At 29.5% G+C, this 16291-nt stretch overlaps 1 protein-coding gene across 1 annotated transcript in view; it reads right to left on the reverse strand.

The window, feature by feature from the left end:
• Nucleotides 1-977: 977 nt before the first annotated feature.
• Nucleotides 978-16291, reverse strand: part of sn (fascin domain-containing protein singed) — a 116627-nt gene continuing 101313 nt past the window's right edge. The window contains exons 4-6 of the mRNA XM_085821517.1: nt 8589-8745; nt 5029-5327; nt 978-1910 (exon numbers count right to left, since the gene is read on the reverse strand). Coding sequence (XP_085677643.1) covers nt 1702-1910; nt 5029-5327; nt 8589-8745 — 665 coding nt within the window. The 3' untranslated portion in view covers nt 978-1701. The remainder of the gene's footprint in view (nt 1911-5028; nt 5328-8588; nt 8746-16291) is intronic.

Genomic DNA, 16291 nt, shown 5'->3' on the forward strand with positions numbered 1-16291 from the left:
AAATTATTAACAATATGGAGGTATAAATTACCAAAACCCTTCTTAGTTTCTAGTATTCAAAAATGTTTGAAATTTTATTATCTTCTATATTCTTAATCATCTGATTGGAACTAAAATTTACAAAACTGACTTACAGTTGCATATTAAAGTCTGGTAAGATACGTTAAGGGTTTATCAGCAACCCCTATACCAACAACGTTAAATTGGCCATTTTTGATGTACCTTTTCTCAAAATCTGCTGTAGATACATGCTTGAAATTTTTTGTGTAATTAAAAAAAAAAAAAAAAAAAAGGCCAAATTAAATTATACCTATCTGATTATACTGAAATGAGCTTTTGAAATATTTTGAATTTTAGAGTAATTTACAGAATATTTTGTTAGGCATAGTAAAATTTAGCACTTTTCTCACACACAAAATTTAAAAAAAATTTTTTTTTTCTTATTTTATCACAAAAGCTCATTTCAGTAAATATTAGGAAACCTAATAACTAAGCCATAAAAATTTTAGATACTTGTGAGAAGTAGTTCCTGAGAAAAGGTACATAGAGTATTAAAAAAAAAAAAAAAAAAAACCACATTTTTATGTAAAAATCCTCATTTATCAAAGCATTATATGACAAATTAAAACTAGATTTTTTACAGTTCTAGTTTTCATAGAGATTAAAGAATGCTATTTTTAGAAAGATAAAAGTGTACAGAATTTGAAAATGCAAAAATCCGAAATCACCATATTTTGAAGATTTTGGGGTTCTAACACCCCATAAGTCTTGCATAGCGTAAATGATATGCTTGAAAGTTGATTTTCATATAACTTACATCAATTATTTTACTCAAATAAAAGAGTTACAATTTCATATCTATTTATATGAAATATGATTTATGTGAAATTTCGTTTTCAGCACGACATTTCTAAATTTTATTTATTGTACTTTTCCAACATATATAAATGAAATAAGAGTCATGACTCGACAAAGGATGGCCTATTAAATTGAAATTTATTTTTACATCATTACAAACACTGACTTTCACAGTTTTTCTGCTGCTGGTGATTGGGCAGTTAAGCACTATCTTAATCTGCTGGAACAAACTCGTATTAGTTTTAAAATGGTATAAAATCTCACTTTTATATAAATCATGTACAAACTGACAAATTTGTAGAAAAAACATATAAAAATGGCATAGATACAGCTTAAGTTTAGTAAAACTAATTCAAAAATTGTAAAAATTACTACATACCAATATAAAACACAAATACAAAAACAGATTAATTATCAATGCTAAGAGACTTGTATAATTAAATTCAAATTGGAATGAGAGTAAATGCATTTCTTAATTATTAGAAACACTTTAATTCTGTTTTACATTATAGTAGAAATGGAAAGTAATTCATATATTTATCACAAATTTATAAAATACAAAAAGGTAGTCTATCCAAGTTGGCACAAACAACTTTGCCAGCAAATAAATTATGCAAACAAGGAACTTGATAGTGTATCTTAGGCTATTAAAAAGCAATACAAAGATCATCTCAAACAAAGTTCTAATGTGAACATATAAAAAATATATGTTTTGGCAAAAAAGAAATGTGTCATTGTTAAATTATTGACATCCGTGTCTTTGGGAAAGAAGAAAATTGTTACTACAAACACACTTAACATTTATGTGAGCAAGACTGTCTCAGTTTTCATGCAGATAACAAATTAATATTCCCATGTTGTAGCTGATTCAGGATCTGAGCCTCCGACTTTAAACAGACCATTTTTCTCCGCAACTATGTAATTCCCGTTGGAAGTCTTGATGCAAAGCTTCGAAGGTTCACGTAGCTCAATGTAAAATCCTTGACTGCTTGCTTCTGAATCTACAGATATAGTACCATCCGCATTTGCATACCAATATTTTCCATTATTTCCTGTTAAAATTATATAATATATAACAACATTTTCACACAGCATACTATAGGATGCCCACAAAGTCTTAGAACAACTTTACCCTATTATTATTACCCTGTAAGAGGTAGTGTTGTAAATTTGTGATATTATTTATTACATGTACATCAAAAGTTTTTCAACATTTTGTTTTGGTTTGATATACACATAATATGTGGATTTGGGGATCTAAAAATCTTCATGTCACGAGGGAGTTGAAGTGGGACAGTACAAAATTGAATGTTTGACATGGGATGCTGCATGATGATATTTTAGGATCCTTTTTCTTCAATGGAGAAACAATAACAGAGTTTACCTTGATACATTGATTTTGTTACATTTGACTATTAAAGGAGTAAATTGGAGGCCATTTTGTTGCATGTCGACACTGTGCAATTTGTGTCAAAGAAGAACAAGTTGTTCAGAGACTTTGTGGATAAACTGTATATTAAAAATCTGTACTTCCTTATTATTACAGCCCCTTTATTTGAACCATGCCAAGATATCTTTTGTTAACAAATTGTGCCAAAACTGCAAACTTACTCAGAGCTCTTTTCATGATAGGCAGACTCTTAAATGAATGTAGTATGGACTGGCAGCCATTTGACCACATTTTGCAAAGGGCTTTCTGGTACCATTTAAGTTAGAAGGGCCATAGTAATAAAATACACTGTACCAAAAAAATGGGGGGAGACAGCTCTATATCTTCCATTTTACTGGGTTGATTGACTAAATTCAACTTGCGTTTTTCATGTCTTGAAAGCGCGACTTAGGATATGTAGTAAATTTATATATATATATATATATATATATATAGCATTGTTGTTATATAGGTATTTTGACACAAAATAAAATCTTTTCTGAAATGACATGCCAATTTTTTTTCCATATTTTGATTCTATGACTCAAATTATGCTCAATGCAAAATCCTTATCAAAAAATCATATATCATATATCTTAAAATCATATATCTGTGCGTGTGTGTGATTATGGCAAAGCCTCGAGGGCTATCTGCCTACGAGAAGGGATGCCTTTGTAGAGGACTTTCTAAGGGAAACTGGCTCGTATACACGTTACACATGGGGAAAAACCATGAAAACGCCCATGCAGCCAGCCCGTTTGCGGGACTTGAACCTCGGACCGAACTACCAGTGTTCATCGACTTTACCACTCGGTCACCTGGTGGGCACCTAGCATATATTTATTAATCTTTCTTTTTTTATTAAACTTATTTGATTCTTCCTTTCACATTTCAAAATTTAGGTTCATTCCAAATAAAATTCACCCATTTTTTATAATTTATTTCTAAAATTTATATTTTTAAATAATTTTTATAAAATTTTGAATTAAAATCTAAAATTTTTACCATCATCTGAAAGCATATGCATTTCTAAGGATACCTGCAAAAAATGAGTTTATTTAAAATTTCCAAAGATATAGATGAATATTATAATATATATTGGCACATTTTGAAAACTGGAATATTTGTTGAAAGCGATAATAACATCAAATGTGGTTTTAGGCACTTTATTAAAATTATTTGCAAGTAGGAACAATATGACTTTTTTCCGCTCATGCACGATCTAAAAAGGGAAAGGAAAATAGTTTGCCATACATTAAGAAGTTTGCCAAATGAATTATTCTTGGCATAAACTGAAAAAAAGGTGGCAAGATAAGGAATTTTTCTGTAAATTTCGCATCAAATTTTACAAAATTCAATATCTAGGCATAATTTGAGTCGTAAAATCAAAATTTGGATAAAATTGGCATATCATTTCAGAAAAAGTCTGAATTTGTGTCAAAGTACCTATATTAGAACAATGCTATATATAAATCTATTATACATTCCAAGTCGCAATTTCGAGACAATGACAAATGCAATTTGAATTCTCACCAATTGGCCCAATAGAAAGGGAGATTTTTTTTTCCCCCTTTTGGCACAGTATACCTTAAAATCTCTACAAAATATTGAAGGCAATGTTAAATATAGGTAGTATGATAATACAGAAAACTATAAAATATTGGTTCCATAATTTGATTTCACTAATTAAAAGAATAGTTAAGGCATTTCATCTTTTCTCACAATATGAATTAAATCTACTTACCTTGATGGGACATTTTTATTGAATATTTCATTATTTATTTATTAATTATTATTTTATTGGGGGGATCTTGGTCTAGTTCAATTAAGTCCTTTCCTACTTAGTCATGAAGAACTCATAAGGTATGTCAGTTAAAAAATACTTTTGATGAAAAGTGAAAATGTATTTATATTGGATATTAAAACAACTCATTGAAAATACTTAAGAATATTCATTTATCTTAGCTTTCTTGTTTAATTAATTAGCATGTATGTTATAAGCAGCAAGTGGTTATTTTAATATTATTTATCAAACTTATTCTAGCCAAAAAAGAATTTTGATACAATTTTGTACGTAGATTCTGACTAAAATTAAGGTACTTAGATATCTCATCGACTGTGAAAGTATCACCAAGCCGTGTGATTTAAGGCAGGTTATGGATAAGCGTCTACCTCATAATATCTGCACTTTCATTTGATGTAACTGCAACTGATTATTAAAAAACCCTGCTTTGTTTTTATGAATAAGGATACAAATTAACCATCACTACTGTATTTTTATTTTTCCTTTGCATTTTGGGGAAGGGGGAGGAATAATTAAAATTTAAGAGTAAAGATTTTACCATTAAAAGGTTCATATTAATGGATATGATATGGTCAGTTACATATGGGGAACAAAACAATAATAAATGGGAAGAGTTATCTGCAAGAAGTTCATACTCACTGCATTCTAAAATAGAGCTTCTGGTAAAATTGGAAGCAAACTGCTAACAAAACAGCAGAAATTGAACAAATTCTTTTTACAAAGTGTACTGACTGTTTATTAAATAAAGAGGCATTCGTTTCTTCAGAATTCTGTAAGAATGACTAATGCACCTTTGTGGGATTGCCGCCGACTTTCATGGTTTGATGATAGCCAACTTTCAAGTTCAACAGGATAATAAGTAAGAACCAGTTTTAATGTAGAATTTAATTCCATTAAACCTTTAATTTATTTTTATAAAATTTTGCTTATTATATACCTTTAAAGTAGCATATTCCTTTCTCGTCTCTTTCTATGAATATGGTTTCATAAGTGGCTTTATTGCACTCTAGCTTTGGAGAGGCAGCGCTCTTATATCCCACAAATCCTTGTTCGCATTTCAGCACAAGAGTATGGCGATTAATTAGATAGAAGTAAAACTTCTCCATGTCTTCTATTTTGTCACTGTTGGCATACAGATGGCCACTTTTTTTTGCTGCTACATACTTGCCATTGTTTGCTTTGAATGCCACACTGCCTTCTGGTAACCATTCTAAGGTGAAGTGTGCACTTGAAGGACTAGAGAAAAACCAAAAAATTTTAGTTTAACATAACACTATTATCTGTAACATGAAACAATATACATGAATTCATAGAAAATTAAATAATATCACACATTATCAATTATCAAATGAATTCGAAGTTTGAAGAAAAAATAATTTCTAACACAACATCATTTATGGGAAAATGCAGAAAATTAACATTCACCTTTCAAAGTTTTCTTTACACTGAAGTCATCTATTTTTAAATGTAAAGAAAACTGAAAATTTAATTTTGGGTACTTACTAAATATCAGTGCAACCATCTTAGTAAGCAGAAGTTGCCTTTGTAGAACACCTTAGTAAGATCACCAAATTTTCAGAATGTGCCAAACTGTGGCTGTCATGAGCATCTTTTTTTCGGTTTTAACGAGTAGCATCACTATTTTTTATACAAATTCTTTTTGTTGTATTCCAAGTTCTAATTTTTATTTTTAATGAAAAGTCATTTGACAATTTTTATAGATGAACCATCAGTCTTAATTTTAAAATATGCATTGATAGGATATGCCAGCAGTAAAAGGAAGTACAGTAAAATTTCTACAGGAATACAGTAGTATTTTGTAAAATTGCTACATAAAAAAAATGTTTAAATCCTTTCTTAGTGATTGCCACAGAATTTCGCGATTCCGGATTTGGGACTTTTCTGGATATTAGATCTTAGTTTAAATCTAGTAAAATGGCATGTAGAAATTAAAAAATTAAAAATATGAAATAATGAAGTATTTATGATCTAAAGGGTATCAAAATTTACAAAAAAAAAAAAAAAAGAAAAAAAAAGCTTATTATTTATTTGTTTACCTTATTTCATTTTCTTTCAATGTAAGTTGTTCCGTTTTTTGTGCTAAATACCTTTCTCTTTAATTCTGTATACAGACATAATTTCTTGTTCAGTTACATTATTGGAAGTCCTGTACCTGCTATTTCGAGAATTCCATCTAACTTGTCAATCAAAATCTTCTCCAAATTCCTTTACAAAATCCGTTAATTGGAAAATTTCACCTTTGTTTTGCCTTTAAAATTAGCGGCTATCATCATCAAATTTAGCTGTCCTTCCCTATACATATTTGGCTATGCATCATGAGCTTGGCAACCAACAACACGTTCCATTAAATTTTATCTTGCTTCTATCGCACACGGAGACAATCAAGCCCGAATTTTATTAGTTTATTTATTTATTATACTTATGTCTATTTCTTGTACATGCTTATCAGAGTTCTGAATAAATAAATTCCCACATACACTTAAGCCTTATTAAGGGCCGGTGCTAGATATCTTACCGCCTGTAGTCTCTGTGGGTCCTAAATTCTGCGACTCCGTGCGGCCATACGAGCCCTGGTGCTGGTTCTGAATTTATGAGAATAACAAATCAGTTATTTTTAATTCAAATAACCCTAAATGTAATCCTTAGGTCTATGAGTATCATCAACAAAATCTTTTATGCTAAACTGTTTGTTTTTTCAATAACAATGTATTTTATTTAGTGTCAAAGTGAAATTAAGAATCGGGATTCTCCAGATGTTTTATGATGCGCCGAGGAGGGAACCAAATGTGCATGCGTAAAGCCTACGAGATACGTTGCCCTGAGAAATACGTTGTTGGTGGTTTTGAGGTCTGGATTTTAGATCATTCCAGATAATGGGCGTCGGGATTTCGGACTTTGTATTGAAATATCTTCATAAAACCTGATGGTTCAAACAATCATACAGCAGACCATAAAATTTAATGTATTATGTGTTATTGGAATTGACTAAATTTTCTTGGAAAATTCACTTTACTGTTCACAGAATGGATATTAGCCCTATACTGGTTTATTTACAAGTTACTGATGATTTTATTTCAATTGTTCAGATTTACTGAAACAGGAAAGACTTAGTTCAGTTAAATAATACACAGTGAAAAACACATTACTACTGCATAATTATATTTTATGAAAAAAGTATAGATTACTGTATACGTAAGAAAAAGACTGTGCATTCAATAGTTAGTTCCAGTGTATGACCGAAAAAGTTTGATGTCTACAAGCGTTTTAGCCTGCTCCTCAACTGTTTTGGCACATCAAGAGATCTAACGAACTTCAAGAAGTTTGCTAATCAAAGTAGCTCGATTCATTGTCCACTCGCCTAACAATTTGCCTGTCGTATGCCAAAGTCATAATTTTTTTATTCAATACTCTAACAATTTTACCTTAACACATAGCAATACAGCACTTTTCTTGTATTTATAATGGAATATTTACCTTAAGAACAAAACCACTTATTCTTAAATGCCTCTGTTGTTGATTTTCAAAGTCAATGCACAATTCTCTCATTCTCAGATTTTTCAATAAAAATTCATGCTTGGTAGATACACCATGTGCTGCACTAAGAAGCCAGTATTGATACAAAACCTCTGAAGCATCTTATTTTACTCTCATGTATATTTATGAATGCATATTTTCATTAAACACTTAGAATTTATTGTATCAAACGAGATTATTATCTACTTTTGAATGCAATGTTTAATCATAATAACTAAGCTAATAAATTTTACCATGTCAAGTATTTGTATGAATCCAAGATAAATGAAGTAAAAATAGAAATAAACTAAAATGCTGTTTATATATTTAATATTCTCAAAAAAGGTGTAGTAAACTTGAGGAAATGAACTGAATTGTATATATCTAATCAGCATTTTATTTAAACTACTCAAATCTCGCATAAATTTATTGCAATTCTATAAAACAATAATATTTTTATCATTTGCCAAAAATAATTTCCATACAATGTCTGAAAAACTATGCAAGTCACTTCATTAGATGAGGTTTTGTTGTATTTTGGAAAACTTAGAATTACATTTTAATATAACTTAACTGAACACTACACAAAGACACTTGATTTTGTGGCTGTTTTTTTTTTTTTTTTTTTTACTAATTTTTAAAAGCAAAATATTTTTTGGACGGATTGCTAATTTTTAGAAACAATTGTTCAATGTTACATTATTTTACTAAATTTCATAGTTTAAACTAAATTTATTGTTAGCAGGCTGAAAAAGGTTACATTTGCAAAATTAAAGATGTTTTAAATTCATGACATAGTCTTTAAATTGCTAAAATTCTTTCAGATAATTAAAAATCAATAATATAAAATATATCTACCATCATATAATTCTAAATAATGCCATTTATTTAATAAAAATTTTAAATACTTTATTCAGAATTATAGCATTAAATACAGGTAAAAATTAGAACTAAAACATATACCCTTTGGAAGCATTAGCTTGAATACCACCACTACTATCAAGTGACCAGTATTTGTCTTGCATGGTCCGGATATGCCAGCTCTTTGTTTTTTCATTATATTCAAGCTGGAATGTTTCATGGTCAGATATCTCATCTTGATTGGCTGTGACATCAACACCTGTAACATATTTAACTTTTATATAATCAGGTATTCAACAAAATATTAAATTTTAAATCATTTCAAAATCAGATTCAAGTGTTTAAAAACTTGACATTTTTTAAATCAATGAAGGAAATCTTGTCAGGGAATTTCATATGCTTAACAAACTTTTTTTTTTTTACATATACATAAGGGGGAGGGGAATTAATTCATCAAGTCAGATTTAAAAAAATGTTGAAAAATCTGAACCTTACTAAGGCAGAATTAATTCAGCAAATATACAGCTTTTGGAATATGTTTCCATTTGAGAGCATTCACATATAAGCTCATATTTATATATTCTCTCACGAGTGACTTTGTTCATATTGCACATTCATAAATCTAATAAGTAATTTTATTCTGAACATTTAATTTTTTTATTGTAGCTACCATATCAAGAAATTTAGAAGAAATCAGAAGTGCACCAAATCATTTATTTACAATCGATAATAAAAAGAAATCTGTTTATAAAACTAAATGGATGCAGTGTTTGGGATAATACACAAGCAAGTTTGCAATCATAATAAACTACATAATTAAGTTACAAGATTTTAGTAAAAGCAGGGCTTAAATTTCTAAAATTGGAAGTGTCGGAGCTGTATGGAAGATTGCCAAGAAAAAGGCACAAAGAAATAAATAAAATGACTAATAAAATCATAAATAAATTAAATAAATAATTATTAAAATAATTTTAAAATTACTAATTAAATAATTTAAATAAAAATTTAATAAATCTTTTTTTGATATAATTAGCCTGGAAGGGCTATTAGTCTCAAAACCCTGAATCACTTTTCAAATTGTTGTCACCAAATATTATACTTAAAGAAACTAGAAACTAAATAATGAAGAAGGTACATGAATGTATGTAGGTTTCTCCCTTTGTGAAAGCAACAGTACTTAGAGTCATCAAATTTTGAGTAACCAGTGGCGTAAATAAGGGTATGCAAGGAATGCCGTTGCATAGGAGCCTGTAGGGGGCCCTTAAATGTCCTGGTGAACTACATTTACATGTTTAAAGTTAAAAGTATCTTTTTCCCTTTCGCTTTTCATTTTTATTTTTAGAGTTTGTACTACTATAAATTCTTATTTTAATATAATAGAATTAGTCTTCTTTTAAGTTTTTAAGGGCCCTCTTCCTGTATGGTGCACTGACGCAGTTCCGTATAAGACGCAGAAAAGGGGCCCTTGGAAGCACATAAAACAGTTAAATTCAGTGTTTTCAAAAGTTAATATTCCATCATTCGACTATCAAATAGTAACTTCGTGACCTACCTCAGTTCAGGCATAGGAGTCAGCAGAAAATAGAAAAAGTTCCTTTGTATTTCTTAGTTTCTTACCGGAAAATTTTTAAAGGCGACCCTCTGAAGGAAAGGTTTCTCCCTTTGCAATCCCATTTCAACAGGGGGTGGAAGTGAAAATTAATTGTAACTATTTATTATAATGTAATTATTTTGTATATTAATTTATTTCTATATACTTTGTTATTATGATCGAATAATTAATAGACACATTTTCTAAGCATAAATAAAGAAGTAACTAAACAGGATTCTGGTACTTAATTTCGAATGACCTTTGCAAATTAAGGGGAAACGTGGTATATTATTTGCAGTTCGAAATTTTCATAATATACCATTCCGAAGCGTTTAATTTTGTTCATATACTGAATCTGTTACTAGCACTTCCATTAAACCCAAGTCCAAAAATCAGGACTAATATTAAGCTTGAAATTGAATTAATGTGAATGATTTTTACAATTTAATATAACATGTATTGCGTTGGTTCATTATAAATGGCGTATCACTTTTCAAATTGTTGCCACCAAATAATTTCACCCTGTACTATTTTTTAAAAAATTAAATAAGGAAGAATCTGCATAAATGTATGTATGTTTCTCGCACTATGACGAAACAATGTTACCTAGAATGTTTGAATGTATGGTTCTCACAATGTAAAAAACGACGGTGCAGTCGCACCAGAAAGCAGAGTATAGGGATGGGAAAATTTTGGTTTTAGAAGTATGAAACATTCCAAAATGGCAAAGTTAAAGGCGGATTGATTTTTTTCTCTTTTTTAGACTAATAATCTGGAGGGGGAAATCATTCGCAAGTATCAATTGCTAACTCCAGAATGTATGCTTTCCTTTCTTAAGGAAACACAATCATTGACGTAAGTTGAGCAGTCGTGGCATGAAAGGACTTTGCCCCACCCACATGTTGAAATGGTGTCCTCGTCCAGGAAATGCAAAGAATTTATGACACCACATTTAGAAAAGAGAGATTTCCCGTTTCTTAGGGATCTTTGAATGAATTCAAGGTCAAAGAAAAAAGGGGCATGTTTTATGCGACAAAGCTAACTTCCTTTGCAATCCCAATTCAACGGGTTTTGTTGTGTTTCAACAAAGAACACAAAGTTTCATTCTGGTTGCTTAAACATTAAGCGGCAAATATTTCAGTTAATTTGTTTTCCTTAAATTTATCGAAATTCATGACTTCTTCTTCACTTATGGGGAGAGGAAATGGAATGGATGAATATTTTTACTTGAAATAATGAGTAAATCAATATTTATCGTACTTTTCATATCAGAATTTACAAAATATTCTCACATTGCAGATAAAGTGCAGGTTAAGAATTCTTTAAAATTCCTAAATGAGAATTAAATCTGAAGGCATAGAACTCGTAAATTGATTTGCTTTAGGAAAGAGAACAGCTGTGGTGTTTCTTAGTCTGTAAATTACTCATCTACCAAAAATTCACACTAATCTGTAAAAGATAATTTTGAAGATATTAAATTTGTTTTGAAAGAAATATTTTAATTTCCCTTCGTTTGAAAAAATATAATAAATTACAATTCATTTTAACAACGTGAAACATTTAAGCTTACAATTCAGTAATGCACAATAATTTGTATGTGTTTTAAACGGAACTGAATTGAATTATTATATAATAATAAAGCACTCGAGGAATATTTGCCCAAGGGGAAGAACGCCTTCGTGGAGTACTTTCTAATCGTTATTTGAAATGAAAAAGTGTGTGTGTGTCCGATTGTAGCAAAGTCTCGAGGGCTATCTGCCTAAGGGAAGGAATGCCTTCACGAAGGACTTTCTAAGGTAAACTGGCTCGTATACACATTACACATGGGGAAAACCACGAAAACGCTCATGCAGCCAGTCCGTTCGCGGGATTCGAACTACCAGTGTTCAGCGACTTTACCGCTCGGTCGCTAGTGGGCCGTTATTTGAAATAAAACTTTAAAATTTACACTTTTGCTTTTAATTTATTTTAATATTTATATTACTTTTACTTTGCATTCAGTACGTGAAATCATCAATAATAATATAATAATGATAATAAAATGACATCATACAACTAAAAGTATATACTACTTCGTAAATTTCGATGAATTAATTACTGAAAATATTAAACCTATTAATGGCAGCGTTGGACCTAATAGTTTTAAGTTGCATTTCAACATCTGAAAGAACACAAATTACAATACAATGTTCACTACACAGACAAATGGAAAAGAATTCTCCCACTTTTATTGCAATATTTCAATAATTTTTGCAATTAAAAAAAATTAGTTAAAACGTTTTAGTGGAAAATGATGCGATTTTCACTCATAAAATCCTTTTTCGCATTATTCTCTTTCATTTTGGCACCACTGCGTAGAGTTTCTTAGACTTAAATAGGTTCCGTTAATATATGTTTCCATACATTATATGTATTTTTCATACTTTTGTCATTAATAAATTAATGTTTAAGATAAAAATAATACGGCTTAATTTATAAGCAATGTAAAAACTGGAAATCTGACGTAATTAATTTCGGAGCCAGAAATAGTTGTTTTAAGACGTAAATAAAAAATATAACAATAATCAAAAATATTAATGCTCCTAAAATATATCGTGATTTTTGTTTTCCTAACTGATTTTTGCTTTTTGATCCACCTGGGGTAAAAAAAATCTATTTTCATTAAATGATGATTTTCGCATTTCTCTAAGAAGTGCGCAAAACTTGTTTCATACAACTTTATTTTTAGTAATTATGAAGAAACTTTATACTTGTTTCCTAAACAAGTATTTATTTATGCTGATTTTAGAATCTATGCGACAGAGTACTCATCTTCAAATACGTTAGTGTCAATAAGTTTAACTACAAATTATTAAACATTTCTGGAAACTTGAAAGGTTTAATTTTAAAATGCGACAGAGTACTCATCTTCAAATACGTTAGTGTCAATAAGTTTAACTACAAATTATTAAACATTTCTGGAAACTTGGAAGGTTTAATTTTAAAATTTCCATTTCACATATTACACAGTCACCTTCAAAACTCTTTGGATACAGGTCAATAAAATCCAAACTTATCACCATTAACAATGCGAATGTCTTCTAATATTAATAACATATTGTTATATTAACATGAAATATTTTTATGATAAATATGAAATATATGTTTCCATACATTAAGAAACATAATGACAGGCCAAAAATAAAAAACAATTTTTTTTTAAACTTGTCCTGCGCTATAGCAGCAGGATTGAAGTAAAATAAACTTAAAGCATCTAAAGTTAAAATTAAATTGAAATCAAAGGAAGGCAATTCCTCGACGCTATAAATAACTGCAACCCTGTATAAGAGGTTTAACACAATATCTAAACAAATTTAAAATAAGAATTCATAGTAGCACAAACTCGAAAAATAAAAATGCAAAAGGGAAAACATGCAAAATTATAAAAATTATTCTCCTTTTACTGAAACTCCAATTCAAAACTCATCAGGAGAAAATGAATTAAAGCTTCATAATAGCAGATTAATACGTTTTGAAAACATATTTCATTGTCCTGGTTCATTTGAGATCTAAAACCGTAAAAAGAATCAATTAAATTTTCGTTTAAGACATTAAAATTGATATAAAACCGAGTTAGTTAGCCTGGTAGTTTGGTTCGAGGTTCTAATCCTTGGACAAATGGGCTGGCTGCATGGGCGTTTTCGTGGTTTTCCCCATGTGTAACGTGTACACGAGCCAGTTTCCCTTAAAAAGTTCTTCACGAAGGCATCCCTCCCTTTAGGCAGATAGTCCTCGTGTGCTTTGCCATAATTAAATAATCCAATCCAATCCATTCTTTTATTATTAAATTAAAGTGTTTATTTCTGTATACTCTTTGCATTATCCTTGATTTTTAAAATGATGCGAAAAGCTAAACTAAAGCAATATTAAATTCGATAACAGGCGTAAAATAAAGTCAACAAAATAAAAATTCCAAACCTGCCCGAGATATGTTTTTGCTTGTATATGTGTGTATATTATGTAAATATGTGTATTTGCATGTATATGTGTGTATTCAATAACTTCCTTTCTTTTGTCTTTCGTATCCTATCTTACTATTTTCTTACTTTTCATTTGTTTCAATATACATGTAAGTTTTACAATTTGCTTTTTATTTCTTTATATACCATTAGTTTTAAAATTAAAACATACCTTTTAACTTTACATTTTATTTGATTTTAATTATTCCTTGTTTTATTTGTTTAATTTATAATCATTTTTCATTCACTGTTCTTGATGGCTAGGTACATTCACTGTTCTTGATTTCATTCACTGTTCTTGATGGTAGGATCTTTAGTTCCTAAATTAAGCCCAGGTTTATGTGCATAATTTTATCAATGTGCATAATTTTAACCTCTAAAGACTTGTATGCTTTTTCGGATTATCTCGGCAAATTAACCGGATCCCCAGTTAATCACACAGAAACTACATACATTACAGAAGCTAGTTAATCAGAAACTTATTGTAATGAATTTTTACATTAATCCTTCCAGATTTTAGTTCAGGAAATAAATATAATAAAAACATTTAAAAAATAAAATGAGTTAAAAATTTAATATAGCATTAATTCAGAAAAAAATCTGAAAGGTTTCAGATTTTAAATTATGTTTAAAGGGGCGTTTTTTTAATGTTTTGTGTGTTACCTTTATTTATTAAATATCATGTTTTTTATACTTAAACCATAAAATTCAGTTTAACAGCAATGTCGCGAAATAATTTTAAAATCAGCATATCTTTAGAATTTCCGATACGCAGTTCCGCGCGTTTTTTTTTCCCTCGTAGAGTGTTGTCACTGCTCACTTTTAAATCGGTGAGTTTGTTAATCAAAAATTCGTTAAAGTTTTACTCAATATGAAATTGATAATAAAGCAAATTCCAAATTTGGGCTTCCATATGCCCATATTCGGGTGGAAATGTACGTTATTCAAAATTGGATGGCTCTAGGTACCGCTGTTTTATCCCAATGCAAGAAATATAGATACGTTTATGCAGATTCTTCCTTATTTAATTTCATTATATATAACACAGGGCGATAATATTGGGTGGCAACAATTTGAATAGTGAATCGGACATTTATAGTGAACCAACGCAAAATGCCAAAATGAAAATAATAGTCCAACAGAGCAAATTGCACCTTTTTTGGACTAAAAAATTTATTTATTTTGCTTAATTTTTATTATTATATAATTTTAAATATTTATACTGGTTGCAATAATCTTTTTCACAAGCATATTACTCTCTCCTGATAGCATAGACAATAAATTTTAAAAATTTTAATTTGATCAATCTTAGCTACATTTGTGCTAGATTTTTCACACTAAAACTTCTAAATTTTTAGCCCCAAAAGGCTATTGATTTCGTTTTAGCATTTTGCGTTGCTTCACTATAAATATCGCTTCACTTTTCAAATTGTTGCCACTAAATATTACAGCCCTGTGTTATATTTAAAGAAATTAAATAATGAAAAATCTGCATAAACGTATCTATATTTCTCACATTGGAGTAAAACAACGGTACCTAGAGCCATCCAATTTTGAATCATGTAATCTTGCACCAAATATGGGCATCTGGAAGTCCGAATTTGGAATTTGAAATTTGTTTTATTATCGATTTCATATTTTATAACTCTTTAACGTGTTTTTGATTAAGAAACTCAACGATTTCAAAGCGCGCAATGGAAATTTTTTACGAAAAAAAAAAAAAATTATCGCTAGTGCGCGAGACTGTGTATTGGAAATTCTAAAGATATGCTCATGCGATATTGCTGTTGAATTTAATTTAATGGTTTAAGCGGGAAGAACATGATATTTAATAAATAAAAGTAGCACACAAAACTTTAAAAAAATGCTCCTTTGGGCATTTTTTGTAAGACAAATTTAATTTTTTGTAATTTAATTTTAATTTTTTGTAAGACAATAAGAGATTTTGAATAAATTTTTTGTAATACAAAGTGTAAAACCTGAAAGCTTTCAGATTTTTTCGTAAATTTCGTATGAACTAATTTTGCCCCTCTACCCGTTTACTTGCAGTAAGTTTCGCACTGGCTTTACCCTTGTCTCGTTTCTGGCTTGATTACTCATTTCCTTTTCATTATATATTTATTTCATGGATAACTTATATGGCGCTCCCTCCCCTGAATCATAGCACAGAAGCAGAATATTTTGTCTGTTTGGTTAATTAAGTGGAAATTTTTTAA

The sequence above is a fragment of the Stegodyphus dumicola genome, chromosome 8 (assembly GCF_044657685.1).
Source record: "Stegodyphus dumicola isolate Sdum_Otavi_A_Nest chromosome 8, ASM4465768v1".
In the NCBI taxonomy this organism is placed as follows: domain Eukaryota; kingdom Metazoa; phylum Arthropoda; class Arachnida; order Araneae; family Eresidae; genus Stegodyphus; species Stegodyphus dumicola.